This window comes from Miscanthus floridulus, chromosome 5 (assembly GCF_019320115.1).
Source record: "Miscanthus floridulus cultivar M001 chromosome 5, ASM1932011v1, whole genome shotgun sequence".
NCBI lineage: Eukaryota > Viridiplantae > Streptophyta > Magnoliopsida > Poales > Poaceae > Miscanthus > Miscanthus floridulus.
Window position 1 is genome coordinate 85,480,403 of NC_089584.1, and position 17,438 is coordinate 85,497,840.

At 47.2% G+C, this 17,438-nt stretch overlaps 2 protein-coding genes across 2 annotated transcripts in view; both read right to left on the minus strand.

The window, feature by feature from the left end:
- Positions 1-7,053: 7,053 nt before the first annotated feature.
- Positions 7,054-11,737, minus strand: LOC136452505 (probable GABA transporter 2). The gene is made up of 6 exons (XM_066453116.1): positions 11,339-11,737; positions 10,980-11,210; positions 10,420-10,517; positions 8,996-9,182; positions 8,144-8,274; positions 7,054-7,849 (listed from the first exon to the last, which is right to left on the minus strand). Exons 1-6 carry the CDS (start codon positions 11,460-11,462, stop codon positions 7,223-7,225), a joined length of 1,398 nt encoding a protein of 465 aa, XP_066309213.1. The 5' UTR covers positions 11,463-11,737; the 3' UTR covers positions 7,054-7,222.
- A 545-nt stretch (positions 11,738-12,282) lies between these two features.
- LOC136454856 (uncharacterized) overlaps positions 12,283-17,438 on the minus strand; it is a 44,789-nt gene continuing 39,633 nt past the window's right edge. Inside the window, exons 4-5 of the mRNA XM_066455111.1 lie at positions 12,853-13,092; positions 12,283-12,762 (exon numbers count right to left, since the gene is read on the minus strand). Of these exons, the coding sequence (XP_066311208.1) occupies positions 12,283-12,762; positions 12,853-13,092 (720 nt within the window). The remainder of the gene's footprint in view (positions 12,763-12,852; positions 13,093-17,438) is intronic.

Here is a 17,438-nt window from a genome sequence, read left to right on the forward strand (position 1 = left end):
TCAGAGACCCGTCGCGGAGGCTGGCCGACGACGAGCGGAGCGCCCTTCAGGTGTAGATGTGACCACGAGATCTGTACCAAGTCGTGCAGGACGACTGGCCTGAGCTGGTCGGGTAGATCTATTGTGGGGAGCGGTTACCTGCTCATTAGGTTGACTTTGAATTGAACTTACCAGAGCTAGGGTTTCAGCGAGTTTGGTGCCGACCCGATCGATGGAGTCGAGCAGGTCGGTGTTGTCGATCTGCTTCCCTTTGTAGCGGGGAAGCGGACGACGGGTTGTCGGCGTGGCTAAAGATGATGCGGGCGTGGTTAGAGCCAGATCCACCATGGTCGGAGCCAGATCCACCATGGTCGGAGCCAGTCCACTGTGGTCGGAGTCGTATCCACCGTGGTCGGAGCCGTATCCACCGTGGTCGGAGCCGTAGCCGATGCAGGTGAAGCAGCGGTCGACGCAGATTGAATCCACGCCTCCTCCGTGGTCATGGCGATGAAGTCATCGGAGCCGGTGGTCTAGGTGATCCGACCGATGGTGAACGTGAGGCCATTCGGTGTAGCCATGGAGCCGGGGATGATGACCATCTTGTTTGCTTGGAGAGTAGTACGCACACCCCCTACCTGGCGCGCCACTATCGACGAAATATGGTCGGTAGTCTACCTAGGGGTATGCCCAAGGTAGTAGATTGTCGGTAGACAGATGCGCAAGCCACAAACAAGATGGTGATGCAAGACAGACACGAGGTTTTATCTAGGTTCGGCCGCCAAGAAGGTGTAATACCTATGTCCTGCGTCTGATTGTATTGTTGTATGTCAATGAGAGATGTTTTTTAGAGGGGTCCCTTGCCCGCCTTATGTAGTCCAGGGGGCAGGGTTACAGATCTAGAAACTAATCCTAGCCAGTTATAATTGCCATAGGTGGCCGGATAAGGATTCCTATTCTAACCGACTAGGATCTTGCTTGATCTCCAAATCTGCCCTAACTCCTTGCGTGGGACTCCGAACAGGTTGGCCGGGCCATGTGTCATCTTCTAGTGGACCAGACCCCCTGATCCGGGCCGGCCCAAGCCTAGCCATAAGGGTATAGGGGTTAATACCCCCACAACGTGAGATAGCACAGCAGCTTCATTTACTTTTTCTGATGCGGCGTACAGCGTACTCGCCTTGCTTTGCAATTATGCACTGCCCTATCTCCCGTCGTGGCTCTGCACCTGGCATGTCTGTTTGCCTGCGCCATTATCTTTCTCTCTCGCTAGGCGACGTGGTGCGTCCCCCGCTCGGAGTCAGTCATCTAATTTATTTGCGTCGCGCCGCGTTGTCGAGTCATCGTTTGCTCTTTCTTTTCTCTGCTTGCCTGCATCTGCTTGTCCTTTCTCTGCTGGACGAGCACAGTGGCCATGCGCGCTTGCTTTCTCACAGCCTTGCTTGGGAAGATTGCTGAGTCGCTCCTTGTTTTCCCTCCCTCCTAGCTTGTCTCGCCGTTTGCTGTCGTTTCTCACGCTGCTGCACGTGGTCTTGCTCCCGCCCAGCGTAGTGCCATTACGTCGACATGACCATGCCATGCAGGCCAGTCCACTCCAAGCTGCTATTGCTGCCTCCTATCCTCTGCTTCTTTAGGACGCCAAGCCACTGCTCGCCTTGCTCACCCATCTCTCGATCTCTCCCTCTCGGTGCACCCTGCTCCCTGCCTCGCGCGAGCACCCGCCTAGGGCCGAGACGGCCAACGTCATCGCTCGGTTTCCCTCGTGTGCTCGCACCTCCTTGCACTCCGCGGCTGCTCCCGTTCCTCTGCGTAGCACCAGCGTCGCTCCTCGCTGTGGACCATGCCGCGCCTTCCGCCGTCGTCGCGCCGCGTCACCCACACACACGTCACCAGCCTTTTTCCCACCCACCTCGCGCGCGCATGAGCCTCTTGGCCTGCTCTGGACGGCTGCCTTTCCCATGTTGCCCGTGCCATACTCGCTGTGGCCGCGCCACCATAGTACCCTGCCATGTCGTGCTCGCCTCGGTCCGCGTGCGGCTCCACCTTGCCTCGCTTCTCCTAGCACCGGCGCTCCTGCTGCCATCGAGGCATCCTCAAGCGTGCACTGCCCATCCGCTGTTGACCGCGCCTCCCCATGGGAGACCACGCTGAGGGTCGCCTCTTGGTCGCGCCCTCCTCTCCAGCCGAGCCTCTCCTGCGCAGCCGTCATCGCGTTGTGCCTCTCGTGCGGCCGCGCTGTGGCCCGCTGCTCGGGCGCCCTTCAGTCGGACCACGACCGTTTCCATCACACAGTCACCGCGTGTGCGAGCACGCTCGAGCCCCGCATCGCCCCCACACTACCACCTCGCCACCGGCGCTGCCCTCACCGTGGTGTCGCCCAGTTTCGAGCCACCGCACACGTGGCCGGAAGCTCCACGCTCTAGCTCTGGCCGAGCCGTGTCCACCAGCGGGTGCGCCCGGCAGCGGGCAGGCCGCGACGCTGCCTCCTCACCGTCGTCGATGACCTCATGGCCGGATTCGGCCACCGACCGGTTCCTCTACGTCATGCTCTGTTTTTGGAGAGGAGAAGGGTAAGAATCAAAGTAGAATTTTTGTTCAGGGTTCTAGGTGTAAAATACGTGACTCATTTAAATAGTGCTCTAGATCTCGGGTTAAATAAGGACAAACGCAGGGTCATTTTTGTGAAATCACTAGGCCGGTTGGGCAGGCCGCGCGTGGGCTGGCTTGCTGGGCCGGCCTGCTCGACGCCCCGCCTGGGCCGTGCGCCCCGCCTACCTGGGCCGCTCATTGGTCTGGCCTGCTACGCGTCTGGCCACTCTGCGTGGACCGCGTGGGGCTGCTGGGCCAGTTTAGTTGCCGCCGGCCCCTTTTTATTTTTGAGGTATTTTCTAATTTAATGCTGAAGCAAACTTGTAAAATCAATATAAAATTATGTAGGTGTCCAAAAATAGTGAAACCAATTTGGTTGAGTTTCTAAAATCATGATCTATCTAATAGTGTATTTTGTTCGTATAGGTTCAGTATGGTTTTAGGGTTGCTCTAATTATTTTAACATGCCTAATATTGTTAAAATGTGAACTTGTAGGAATTTCCGTGATGAATCGGTGATAGTGTTGACTCTGAGAATTTTACAGCAAATTACTAATATTATTAGCTGCTCACGGTAATTTTTGTAGCTCTAGAATAATTAATTTGCTAGATAGATAATGATGTCTTATTTCGAATAAAGATTAAATGGATAGAATGGAATAAAGAAACGATTTGGGTTGGTATGACTAAAACAATTGTTAGGAAATAATGTCTTATTCGACAATATGGATATGTAGCCTAAGTACGGTCGTCGTTAGGACTAGCTTGTTAACTTGAGAGGCGTAAATCGTATATTACGAGTCACGATTGCAGTCGATTAATTATGTCTTTGCATTGCATCGCATTGCATATCATAATAGGGACGTCGATGGATCGCGGAGTCATCGGGAGTTGCTGGAGAAATGGTGCTTTTGGAGATCGTGTCGCTATGATGAAAAGCTAACTTCTGATTATATTTTACCCAGGCAAGCCCCGGTGCATAACCTCTATTTTGCTACACTTAAAATTATATTTGTGCATTAAGTTTTAAGGAGTTGAATGAAACCCACTTGCATATATATATTTATCCTATGAGTCTTAGTAGTATGACAGGATCAGGTAGATTGCTATGCTATAGGACTCCGGTAGAAGTCGAGTGATTGCCTGTCACTCGCGAGAGATAGGAAATATATTACTGTAATATTATCACTTGAAAAATATAAATGGTGGAAAGGAAAAAATGGTGACCGGGTAGGGATATGGTTTGGGTATTGGTGGGTGTAAGAGGTTGTGTCATGCGGCCAACGGGGCATAGCTTGTTTACACTATTTTCCCTATCTGTGTCAGTTAAGGACATAATAAGTATTAAAGCCATGCATAAAATGTTACAAAATCTCGTATTACAGAAGTATTGTATCATCGGCATATTGCAAAATAGGGCAGGCCCTCATCAACCAAGTTATGTATTAGTCCCTTGAGTCGGCTTCCACTGCTTTACTCTAGAGATGAGAATCGCTAACATGTCCGCCACTAAGTTAAAAAGCATAGGCGAGAGAGGATCTCCTTTCCTAAGCCCTTTTCTAGTCTGGAAATAGTGCCCTATCTCATCATTAACTTCAACTCCTACACTCCCCCTACTCACAATCGATTCAATCTACTTACACAAAATCGGCGAAAAGCCCTTCAATCTTAAGGTTTGCTGTAAAAAGAATCAATTAACCTTATCATAGTGTTTTTTCTAAGTCAAGCTTGAGGATAAGACCATCTTTCTTTTTTTGATGAAGCTCGTGGATGGTCTCATGTAACACCACGACTCCTTCCAAAATATTTCTCCCCGGCAAGAAAGCCGTTTGAGAAGTATTTACCTTAGTATCTATCACCTTTGTTAGTCTGTTAACTAGGACTTTTGTAAAAAATCTTAAAACTAACATTGAGATAGCAAATCAACCTATATCGTTGTATATTTTTAACTTCCTTCTACTTAGGTATCAGGGATATAATCCCAAAATTCAGGCTAAAAAGGGGTAGGTCCCACTATGGAAATCTCAAGACATGGCCATTAGGTCATCTTTTATTAGACTCCAAATACTAGGTAAAACTTCGTTGGGAAACCATCAGGACCTAGGGCATTGTTGTGTTTTATTTGAAAGATGGCATCCCTCACTCCCTTCTCAGTAAACTCATCAGCTAGTAAGTTATTTTCCGCCTCACTAACCTGTGGAATATCCACTATCTGTGTCTCATCAAGAGGAAAGACCTTTCTTTGTGAGGCAACAAAAAGTTCTTTGTAATACTTTGTTATGAACTTATTCAGATTTTCCTCTCCCTCTTACTGCCTCGTCTTGTTCTAGTCGAAAGATCCTAGTTTTCCTTCTTTTGGCATTAGCTACCAAGTGAAAGTATTTCATATTGTTATCACCCTGCAAAATCCCTTTGGTTTTTTATCTTTGAAACCATTTCATTTCTTCTGTTCTAACCAGTTGGGCTATTCTTTCTTTCACACTTTGCTTAAGATCGGTTTCATGTTGACCTAGAGGTTGAGATTCCACCTTTCTATCTAACTTATCGGCAATCTTAAATAACTCATGTTTTTCTTTCTTATTATAGTTTCCATTAGAATTCTTAGCCCGTCCCCTTAGGAATTGTCTATGTCTCCTAATTTTATTCTGCAACTTTTGCAAAGGGGTCTAACCTTTCTTGTCACTTATCCAAATTTTCTTCACAATGTCGAAAAACCAATCATGTAAAAACCAGCATAGTTCAAACTTGAACATGGGCAGACTCTTAGTTTGGGTTTTATCACCAATGCAAAGAAACAGTGGAGTGTGATCCGAAATTTCCCTATTCAAAGCTTCTACCGTAACTAGTGGCAACTTATGTTCCCACTCCGTACTTGCGAGAACCATGTCCAGTCTCTCAAAAGTTGGCACATCCCTAGAATTAGCCCAAGTGAACTTACGTCCTGACATCTCTATTTCTCTCAAATCCAATCCATCTATTATAGCGTTGAATAAAAAAGGCCATCGGCCATCAAATCTGTCATTACTTTTTCTCTCCTGGATTTCTAATAATGTTGAAATCTCCCCCAACCAAAATTGGTAAAGGGGCTGTGCCACATGCATGAACTAATTCTGAGAGAAATTCTTCCTTGAACTCTGGCTGGGCTGCTCCATATACAGCCACCAAAAACCATTGGAAGCCGTCAATCTTGTTACGTAGGTGAAACTTTATAAAAAATCACCATCCGCAATACTTCCAATGTCAAAAATGTTCAAACTCACACCCAGTAAGATCCCTCGTGATCTACCATGGGGTTCAGTCCCATGATTTGGACCAAAGCGTAGGAGGGATTCATCATGATAAAAGAGATGGAGAATTGTAACACCTGACAAACAAAAGGCCGTTCCAGCCATTGGCACGACCACGGTAGGGGGGCTCGAGCCCCTCCTCCCCCTCCCCCGTTGGCAAACTCGCCCCTACATATAGCCAAATAAAGTGAGGAGCACAGACTCGCATACGTGACAACAAATGACAGCAGCGGCGAGAATGCTGAGCAGCCCTTCGTTGGTGACGAGTAACAGAAACGTGAGCCTGCCACCAAAGCACTGGATAACGGGGTCTACCACGAGAGCGCCAAAGGCGGCGGCATGTCGGCGGTGACAGCCACGGAGAAGCAGCATCATGCCGATGGCAACCGCATCTGCCATGCTGCACAACTTCAGTATTTTCAGAATGTATTGCACCTTCACTCCTGTGATTTAGTCTACCAAAGCGTAGGAGGGCTTCACAACAGAAGAGATGGGGAAGTCTCACTAGAGGCCTGAAAAACAAAAGGCCCCACTAGCCACCGCCGTCTAGGGCCCCTCTTCTTTTTCCTCTCTGGCTAGTCTTCTAGTGGCGAGTAGAGGGGACCCTCTCGCTTTTGCAACAAAGTTTAGCTCTAGTTTTTTTTTAGTTTATCCCAAACAAGTCTACCGCCAAAATCATTTGGTTTTGTGCCAACACGTCGTTTCTTAGGAGTGTGTGCTTCACCGCTGTGTGTGGGAGAAGAGAGGTGGACCGGACATCTAAACCCTACATGTCAGTCCACATCAACATATAATTATCATGTCATGTCCTGTCAGCGAGCAGGTAAGGACACATCTGTAGCCAAGTTTTTGCGACTTGTAATAAATGACAATTTCTGAGTTGGAGAATCAGGATGTCGGATGACATATTGTTAATTTAGGGGGATGACATATCTTGTTAAGTTTAGGGACTAAAAATGTAGTATTTTTTGGGGGTTAGAGGATTTGGATGACACTATTGCCAAGTTTGAGAAGCGCGTGAATTTTACTCTATCGATTATTGCTAATGGCCTCCTGCACCCTCGCTACAGCAGCGATGGAATAAAGCGTATGCGTATGCTTTACACTGCGACCATTTCTGATAGCCCGTTCAATTCGTTGATATGCTGGCCTGTTGTGCTCAGTGACTCAGTCACTCAGTCAGGCTCGTGCTCGTGGCCCGTTCGCGTTCAATTCGTTTATATGATGATTATTTGCCTATGCTCGAATGCATGTACACATAGAGCACATGCACACTAGTTACTCAAATAACACTACAACAACTCTCAATGCGACTACTATATATGGACGTACATAAACACCCTCGATCAAGAGTAAGATGCCTTCAAAGTTCAGTCAACAACATCGTTGCTGAAGAGCTTGAACTTGTCGGCGTCCAGCGCGAGCTTGCGGATGGTGGCGAAGGCGCCGATGGCTCCTACGCCGGTGAAAACGACCATGACGGCCGTGTTAGCGAGGAAGACCGGGGACCGCCGCGGCGGCGCGAGCGCCATGTTGTACATGAGCACGGGCAGCACGAAGTCGAGCGGGATGAAGCCAATGGCGCCTACCACGCCCACGATGTCGCCGAAGAACGGCAGCATGGCGGCCATGAGCGCGCAGAAGGCCAGGTACAGCGTCCGCAGCAGCAGGCGTGGGACGAGGTTCCGGCGCGAGAAGCGGTCCTGGGCCGCGTCGGCGGAGCTCTTCTCCATGATCTCGTACGCCACCTGGGAGTAGACGAGGCCGATGGCTAGGAGCTGGAGTAGGACGAAGAGGACCGCGACGCCCAGCAGCCACGTCGGGGCGAGCGCAGGGCCGGAGTCCGGCATGAGGCTCTTGAGGACGTTGGACTGCACGTGGCTGCCGAAGGCCCAGTACCCGGTGATCGACGAGAGGAAGAAGGTGAAGACGACGACGGAGTAGCACAGTACCAGCGCCTTCATCATCTTCCCCGCTGCCGGTGGCGCCAACGTCGCCTGCAGAAACGAGTAGTTCAAATATGTTGGGCCGGGAGTAAGATTTCGTTCTATATCATGGGCCTCCTGATACTAGCTCAATGAGCAAGGAGCCCAGCCCGGTTTGTCAGTTTACCACAGCCCAATTTCATGCATTCATGCTTTTTTGGGAAAAGAAAGACACTCTTTGGCAATTGGCAACTGGGATTGGGATCTACTCCAGCTTGATCAATTTTCTAACAGGAAAAAAGAGCTGGTCATGCCTATTTAACTCAGATTATAACTATCTCCGAAAGTGCAAAATGTTATATATACCTGGATTTCAGGCAGTATGCCGTTGCCGAAGACGGAGGCAAGGATGGAAATGGATAGAAAAGCGTCGAAAGTCTGCTCGGACTTGGACGAACTTAGGGAGTAGTCCTTCGCAGGAGCATTTTTGGACAAGCCTGTCAAGAATTAATGAAGACATAGTTAAATTAAACGCTAGTAGTAGCGTACCACTCAACAGACATTCCTGTAGTTAAAAGTTCGCTTGGCAAAAGAATAGCTAAAAGTTCAAAAAAAATCTTAAAAACATTGGCCAAAAGATACCCAAATAACTGGTGTTCTAAAACGCAGAGCTAGGAACACCAAGGAGACCAATATAGAGATATCAGATATCGCTGACAGAACTTTGAAAATGTGAAGTACAGCTAACACGGCTGGTTAAATTCTTACTTTTTTTTGGTCAAATACTTAAATTCCTAGAGATGAGCCTTCTTAACTATGTGTTCTCCAAAAACCCTTCCTAATTTTCAATTCAAATCATGCAACGTCATTTCTCTGTAGACGCAACATTTGCCACGAAACCGACATCGCTTAAGCAGCATTATTATTGTGTTCTCTTGAAGACTGCCAGACTAACGATTCCACAGCGCTAATGTGTCGACACACCATTGCGAGTGAGTTTATGCAGACGAAGCATCAAAGCATAATGGAAAAGCTGCGGGCGTAACTAGCATCTTCCCTTTTAATTTGTCCTCTTTGCCCTACCTAAATGTTTTAGCCTTTTCTATAGGAATCTAATTCCCCCAACAGGATCAACAAGTAGCTCTCTACAAAGGTACTGGGATTTGACAGTGACAGTGGAGCATGTACACAACACAAGGAGGGTTCAGGTAATATTACCTGCACGAATGCAAGCAGCTGCCACAAGGATGGTGTAACCCAGGCTCAGGAGCAGCGAGACGAAGTTGATGTGCCGCAGCGAGTGGAAAGATGGTAGCTGGGAGAGGAAGGCCAGCACCACGGCCACCATGATGATGAAGTGGTACAGTTTCAGGGGACCATGTGGAGCAAGGCTCGTGTACATAATCTGTTTGGGCACCACGAAATATCAAAAAAAAAAATGCAGTCGATGATGTGAGCAATTGGGCACAACAGAGACCAAGTCATTGTTTGATTTTCTTGTCTTGACGTAAGGTACGAATATTGTGCGATTAAATGTACTGCGTGTAACTGTAACTTGCTGTTCCAAAATTCTTTATTTTCTTAAAAGGATAGCAACTAGTGTGAAACTACTACGTACTGAACTAGTTTCTGACAGAGAATAAGTTATTTTTTGATTTTCTTGAAACAAGGTAAGAATATTTGTGCGGTTAAACGTACTGAGTGTAACAGTAACTTGATGTTCCAAAATTCATTTTTCTTAAACTTTCCTAGACTAGAATCTGCTGAGTGCTAGCAACTAGTGTGAAACAACTACTGAAATACTTTCTGACAGAAGGACTTCGTTTGTTGTTGTGAATATGGATCAGTTATTTTGGCCTGGTCCTGTCCTAGTCAGGACTCAGGAGGATAATACATGGAAGACCTATATTAATACGGTTCAAGAAAGAAAAAAAATAATGTGGCATATATTCTTATCTTGGGTGCCTTTTAGGATGAGCTTCTTGATTGTGACTACATATATACTTGTTTTTGTTTACAAATCCCACAAGCAATGGCAATCGGACATTTGCAATGTTTGAAATCATCCTCCAAAGCATTTTTCACGTCAGTCTTGCGTCTAAGAATAGCATCCCTTCCGGATTTTCGATCTAGTGTGAACTTTTTGAAGAATTTTCTAGTGTGAACTGACTATACCCTATGAATGCAAGTAGGAGTGTGTGCGTGCGGATAAAGTCATCGCAGCAGTTGAGATACGGATGGCTATGATGTCAACTCGGAGCAAATCTGGGGAGCCAAATAAACCAAATGAGTGATAGGTGATAGATACAGTAATATATATAGTACTCCTGTGTCGGCAACTATCGTCTATGCCCAAGATGGAAACGACATATGTAAGAAGACCACGTCAAAAATTGCACAGCTCACTACAGTAAAAAACAGTAAAAAACCTACAGCCTGTTCGGCTGGGGCTGAAACGATCGTATATGATCGTGGATTATTACTGCTGGCTGGTTTGGTGTGAGAGAAAAATACTGTTCTGACTGAAAATTTACGATCGTTTACGACCAAGCGAATAGGCCGCTACATTGTAAGCAGTATATGGACACAATGAATTCATTAATTATCTGATGCGTTCTTGGATGCAACGACGGGCGGCGCACCTCGAGGCAGTCGGCGGCGAGCAGGATGGCGCCGATGCTGACGCCGGTGTTGATGGTGGTCTGCACGGTGACCACGAAGTAAAACATCCACCCGGATCCTGCGCACGTACGACGGTACGGGACAACACATCATGTTCATGTCCACCAAACACAAATCACAGTTCAATCAGCAGTAGGTCGCCACAATCCACAAGCACAGCAACGCACCGACGATGCAAATTTAATGGTAGCAACTAGCATGCCGGACAGGAGGGCCGCCGGCCGGGCGGCACCAGCACAGCAACGCTAGCTGACACTGTAATACACAGTGAGTGGTTTTCCCGTGCGTGCCCATGGCGTGCACACAAACGCAGCTTACGCGAGGCGATCGCGAGAGGGCCAAGACCCCAAGAGTGTGGGGTGCGCCTGCGGCATTGACGCCGCTGTCGTGGGCGATGCGCCCAACACGTGGGGATGGATGGACGGGGAAGGCAAGGAAGTGGATGGCGGTGGTTGATGTTGGGTCTGGTTAGTTGCCGAGAGAGAGAAGCGCGGCGCAGCACAGCACGTACTTTACTTACCGAGGACGTCGGCGGCGAGCTCGCGGAAGCGGATGTGGCGCCGCCCGCGCGCCTCGCAGTGGTCGAGGACGCGGGACATGAGGGAGTACTCGTACAAGGTGACGGCGGCCATGGCGGAGAGCAGCGTGAGGCCGAGCGCCCACCCCATCCCGCGCAGCGCGTAGGGGAGCGTCAGCACCGTCGGCCCCACGATCGCCGTCGTCAGGTGGAACCCCGCGTGCCACCACGTCCCTGCAAATTCAAGCCAGCGCGCGCGCGGCGAGGAACCGGTCAGAAATCCACCACAGATAATTCGCCGATCAGTTCGCCGGCCCGAAACTAACACTCGCGAAGTCGGGGACATGCGTCCGTATCCGTACCCTTGGACTCGAGCACGAAGGCGGCGCCGGCGTCGCCGGCATCGGTCCCGGCCGTGAGCCCCGGCTTGGCGCCGTGGCTGACGCCGTTGCCGTTGGCCTCCGCGTCGAACGCGGCGGGCGCCATGGCCTCGCGCGCCCCTCCCGCTCGGTGCTCGTACGTGCGTGGACACCGCACAGAGACAGACACACGGCTGCTCGATCTGATCGGACGCGCAGTGGTTGGTTACCGGCTACTCATCCATTTCGCGCCGTGCGCGCCCGGTGCCGGCCGGGCTGCCGGTGCGCAGACCGCAGAGTGGTTAACGAGGCGAGGAGATGAGCGTGCGTGGCGTGGGGTTCTCCGCGGGTTGCTGGATCGCCGCCTCTTCAGTTGGAGTTTTGTGGGCGCGGAAGAGCGAGTGCTGGAGAGAGCCAACGGCAACGGCACACGGTCCCCGTATTTATGCTGCTCGACTCGATCGATGCCGTGCCGGGCTGCCGAGGCTGGCTTCGGTTTACGGCCTGCGTGTGGTGTGAGGCGTCGTAGCGACAGCGAGATCCGACATGATGGGTGCGTTTGGTAGTCTTGCTGAGTTGGGATATAGCTCAGCTGAGCAAGCTTGTCAATTTCAGCAAGGTGTTTCTCCTTGCAATTTAGCATTCATGTACATGGAACCAGATACAAGCGTGCTGAATCAAATTGCTCATAATTGTATAAGAATAAAATACATATAAAATAGTCATTGTCTAAATAAAATACTATCCATTTAAAACATGGCGTTGCAGCCGGGGGTCCATTATTTTCCTTAGTCCTATGAAAAGCATAAAATGTGCATACTTATTGTATAGTCTGATCTAAACAAACTCAAATCATCGGAGGTGGATAGTTTTAAACAAACCATCTCTCGACGTACTCCTTGATGGCCTCCAATGGTCTTCCCTTCAACATAGCAGCAGTCTTCCCATTATTTGCAAGATACAAGATACTCTTGTAATTCAAGTCGAACAAATAATGGATACTCCTTCATAGCATCAATTGTCTTGAATAATTCTTCATTTGGATGAGTGACATGAGTGAAGCACATGGTGTCAAACATATCACCCAGAACATGAGTCACCTCTGAGATCGCACTATCATCATGCTTAGTCCTCTTCACTCTTTCAGGCTTGCTAGCAGCAGGACGCTTACTAGATGAGCTTTCCCCATTATTGCCATCCTCCTCTTCATGCAGGCAATCTGAATCGTACTGCAAACCTGGGTCAACATCCTCCGCACGATTCACATTCTTATCATCAATTAAATCTCCATCCTGAGTGGAAGGAAGATCGTATGGTACTTGTAGAACAGTGAACTCCCCGGTTGCATGCTTGTCTTGAAAAATGAATTCCATCTCATTGTAGCAATGGATGGGGACATTTATAAATTTCGCCCTTGGATCTTTGTCCTGCACATGTCCAGTCTAAATTTCGTACTTCACTATAATAATACATAAGTAACATAACTAAATCAAATTTATAAGGACAAAAAGACTTACATTATGCATCCTAACAACCTCTGTTTCATCATAAAGTATCATTTTCTTAACATCATCAAAGTTTGCTCCGCTTAAATTCTTTGCTTGCAGTATAACCTTCCATTGACCTTTCAGCTTATGATACTTGTGGTAAACTTGCCACTGAGTGAAATTTGTGTGATACTTTGCATTAATCTGTTTTACGCACTCCTCATGATGTATCTCACGAAAAACCATTAGCCATTGAAAGCATCTAGGCCCCTAGTTGGGTTTCGGTGATTAATGACAATACAAGATTACTATGACTAACGTGTGTTTTGCAGAGGCAATTAAGTTAGGTCATGGTAATGGAGATCGATTGGGCAATCGAGGTGGTCATGCCCCTACGATGGAAATCGTTTCGGTTTTCAAAGGATGGACGACAAGGTTAAGGATGGATTAGGTCTAAGTGTCAATTGGAGTTGGAGGGACACTTAGAGTAGTTTAGGACTTTGTTTTTCCTTTGGCCGTACTATTAAGGGGGGTATGGACGGGTAGCTTGACCTAGGTGAGTCTAGTGAGTTAGGTGTGGTGCACACTTGTTAAAACTAGCGCTAGGTAGCTCCTACACAGCCCTATGATCCAATGGAGCAAACTTCATTCACATATGATCGAGAGTTGGAAGTGAATGGAGGGTCAAATACTGACCGGACGCTGGCTCCGGTGTGACAGGACGCTGGCTCAGGGTCCGGTCAGTTTATTTGACCAAGGTCATTGCGTCTAGTTTGACCGGACGCTGAGAGGTCAAGTGACCGGACGCTGAGAGGCAGCGTCCGGTCGACTCCAGTAAGGTTCCAGAGAGGGAAAATCATGACCGGACACGTCCGGTCACACTGTAAACACTGGAGTTCGGGGTATACTGACCGGAGCGTCCGGTCAACATGACCGGAGCGTCCGGTCACCCCGCAGAGGCACATAACGGTTCGTTTTTCAGCCGATGTTATAAATACCACCTCCACTCGTGTGTGGGGGTACTTTTGCTCATTCCAACAGCTGAGAAACACCTTAGAGAGTGCCAAGAAGAGCAAGGTCCTAGTGAGGTGATTGAGATTTGAGAATCCAAAGAGAGACCTCATTAGTGAAGATCAAGAGTAGCAAAGTGTGCATCCACCTTCTCATTAGGCTTGTCGCGGTCAAGTGAGAGTTCGTGCTTGTTACTCTTGGTGATCGCCATCACCTAGATGGCTTGGTGGTGATTGGGAGTTCGGTGATCACCCGACGGAGCTTGTGGGTGACCCAATTCAAGTTGTGAGCGGTTGTGGGTGATTCACCGCGACGGAGTGTCGAAGAATCAACCCGTAGAGAGCACTTGATCCTTGCGCGGATCAAGCGGGAGCTACACCCTTGCGTGGGTGCTCCAACGAGGACTAGTGGGGAGTGGCGACTCTCCGATACCTCGGCAAAACATCGCCGCGTCCATTCCCCTCTATTTACCTTGAGCATTTACTTTGAGCATTTACTTTGTGCAATTCAACTCATGTCTTTACATTCTTAGAATTGCCATGCTAGAGTAGGATTGGAACTTAGGTTGCAAGTCTTTTGTGCGGTAGAACAAATAGAAACACTCTTTAGGCACAAGGGGTTAATTGGGCTAACCATAGGACTTAATTATTGCGAAGAAATTTAGAATTAGCCCAATTCACCCCCCTCTTGGGCATCTTGATCCTTTCAATTGGTATCAGAGTCTTGTGCTCACGTTTTTAGGCTTAACCGCCTAGAGCAAGATGTCTCACGGGGATGGACGTCCTCCTATCTTTGAGGGAGATGACTTTCCTTATTGGAAAATTCGCATGGAGGCGTATCTTGAGGCTCTAGATGTTGGTATACTTAGAGCCGCCTCACAAGGCTTCCCAAAACCTCGGGATGCTACTAACTTACAAGGCGATGAAGTAAATTACGAGAAGTGGAATGCAAAGGCTCAAAACACCATCTTTAGAGGCCTTTGCAAAGATGTGTTTAATCCGGTGAGGAACCACAAAGACGCCCATGCACTATGGTCGGACGTTTGTGCGCTCCATGAGGGAACTAAGAGTGAGCGTGAGAAACGCTATCATCTTATCATGAAAAAGCTCAACTCTTTTGAAATGCTTCCTAAAGAAAGTGCTAATGAAATATATTCATGTTTGAATGTTCTTGTAGAGGAAGTCAATGGGCTTGGACTTACTCAAATGCAACCATCTGATGTTGTAAGAAAGATCTTGAGTGTCCTCCCCATTGACAAATATGGGCATATTGTGATCGTGCTACATCAAGGTGATCTTTCCACCGCTACACCGACACAAATCTTTATAAAGATCAATGCTCATGAGATGTATATGCACATCACACCTCAAGATGGCTCATCCTCTACAAAGAAGAAAGAAAAAGACTTAGCATTCAAAGCTAGCCAAGAGAAGGGCAAAGCAAGGCTTGAGTATGAGAGCTCAAGTGATGATGAAGTTGATGATGAAAGCCTTGCTCTCATGGTGAAGAAAACCTCCAAGATGCTAAAGAAGCTCAACAAGAGTGGCATCAAGTTCGATGGCAAGAAGAAGAAGTTCTTCACAAGCTCAAGAAGAAAGCCAATCTCTGAGATGGATTGCTACAATTATGGCAAACTTAGTCATCTAGCTCACCAATGTACAAAGCCCAAGAAAGACAAGTTCAAGAACAAGAACAAGGGCAAGAAAGATGACTCAAGCAATGAAGATGAAGATGAGAAGAAAAAGAACAAGCCATACAAGAAGAGAGATGGCAAGAAGAAGGACTTCCACAAGAAGAAGAAGAGTGGAAAGGCTTACATTGTCGGTGATTGGTTCATGGACATTGATTCATCTAGTAGATCATCCGATGATGATACTGACGACGAGAAGGTGGCCGCTATTGTTATTGACTCATCATCTTCACCGCCATCATCCTCTACTCACCTATGCCTTATGGCCAAGGGTGAACGCAAGGTATCACATGATGATGATAGTAGTGGTGATGATCATGCTCATAATGATGATAGTGATAGTGATAGCGATGATGAATATGAGTCACCTACTTATGATGATCTTGCTAAATTACTAAAGAAATACACTAAGATCATTATAAAGACTAGAGCTAAAAATGAAAAGCTTGAGATTAAGAATGATTCTCTTTTAGCTAAATGTGACATAGCCAAAAAGACTAGTGTTGAGCTTAGAGAAGCAAATGATGCTATGTCATCCAAACTCAAGGAGCTCAAATCTTCTAAGAAAGAGCTTAAAGATAAACATGATAAACTTGAGTGGGTGCACAAATAGCTCATCACTAGCCATAACAAGCTAAAAGATGAATATAGTACTCTCAAGATTAATCATGACAATCTTGTTATTGCTCAAGAATTTTTACCTAATGAGCCACATGATGCTACTAACAATGTTGTTAAGATTGATATAGCTACATCATGTGATGATTTAATTGATGAGAGCATTGAGCAAGGATCTAGTGGCAAAGGCAAGCAAGTGGTTGAAGCCGATGACTATGATGAGTTTGTCAAGCTCAAGAATGATAATGCAAAGCTCAAGAAAGACCTTGAAGAACTCAAAACCACCAAGCCCATTGTGCTAGAAACTATTGTTCATGATGATGGTTTGATCCTTGAGAATGAGAAGCTCAAAGATGAGAACAAGAAGCTCAAGGAAGAAAAGAACAATGATGCTCTCAAGGAAGAAAACAAGAAGCTCAAGTTGGAGAAAGAGCATCTTAAGATTGGATTGAGCAAATTCACTAGAGGCAAATGTCTTCAAAGTGAGCTTCTAATGAATACCGTCATGAAGATGGATAGAAGCGGCATTGGGTACATGGCAAACAAAGAGAAGAAGGCTCAAGCTCAACAACAACAATCAAAGCCAAAGCCAAAATCAAAGAGATGCTTTGAGTGTGGACAAGAAGGCCACTTTGCTCATGAGTGCCAAACTCCACCACAACCCTTGCCCAAGCATGCTAGACCCTTTGCTTTCAATGCTCACTACATGCTTAGAAAGGATTCTAGTGGAAAGATGAAAGTGATGTTCTTAGGACCTCCAAATAAGAATAGGCCTAAAAAAATTTGGGTTGCAAAGTCACTTGTTGAGAAAGTAAAGGGCCCTCAACAAGTTTGGGTTCCTAAAGCTTGATCTCTTGTGTGTAGGTGAACTACAAGACCGGTGGAAGTCATTGGGTTATTGATAGTGGTTGCACACAACATATGACCGGTGATCCTTGTATGTTCACCTCACTAGATGAAGAAGTAGATGGACAAGAAAGAATCACATTTGGGGATAATTCAAAGGGCAAGGTTAAAGGATTGGGCAAAGTGGCAATATCAAATGATCATTCAATCTCCAATGTGCTATATGTTGCTTCGTTGAGCTTCAACTTGCTATCCGTTGGGCAATTGTGTGATCTTGGCTTCCAATGCTTGTTTATCGAGAAGGAAGTTGTTGTATCTAAGAAGGATGGTGAACAAATGATATTCAAAGGATTTAGATACAACAACCTATATCTAGTGGACTTCACCTCCAAAGATGCAAACTTGAAGACTTGCCTATTCACCAAAACAACACTTGGGTGGCTACGGCATA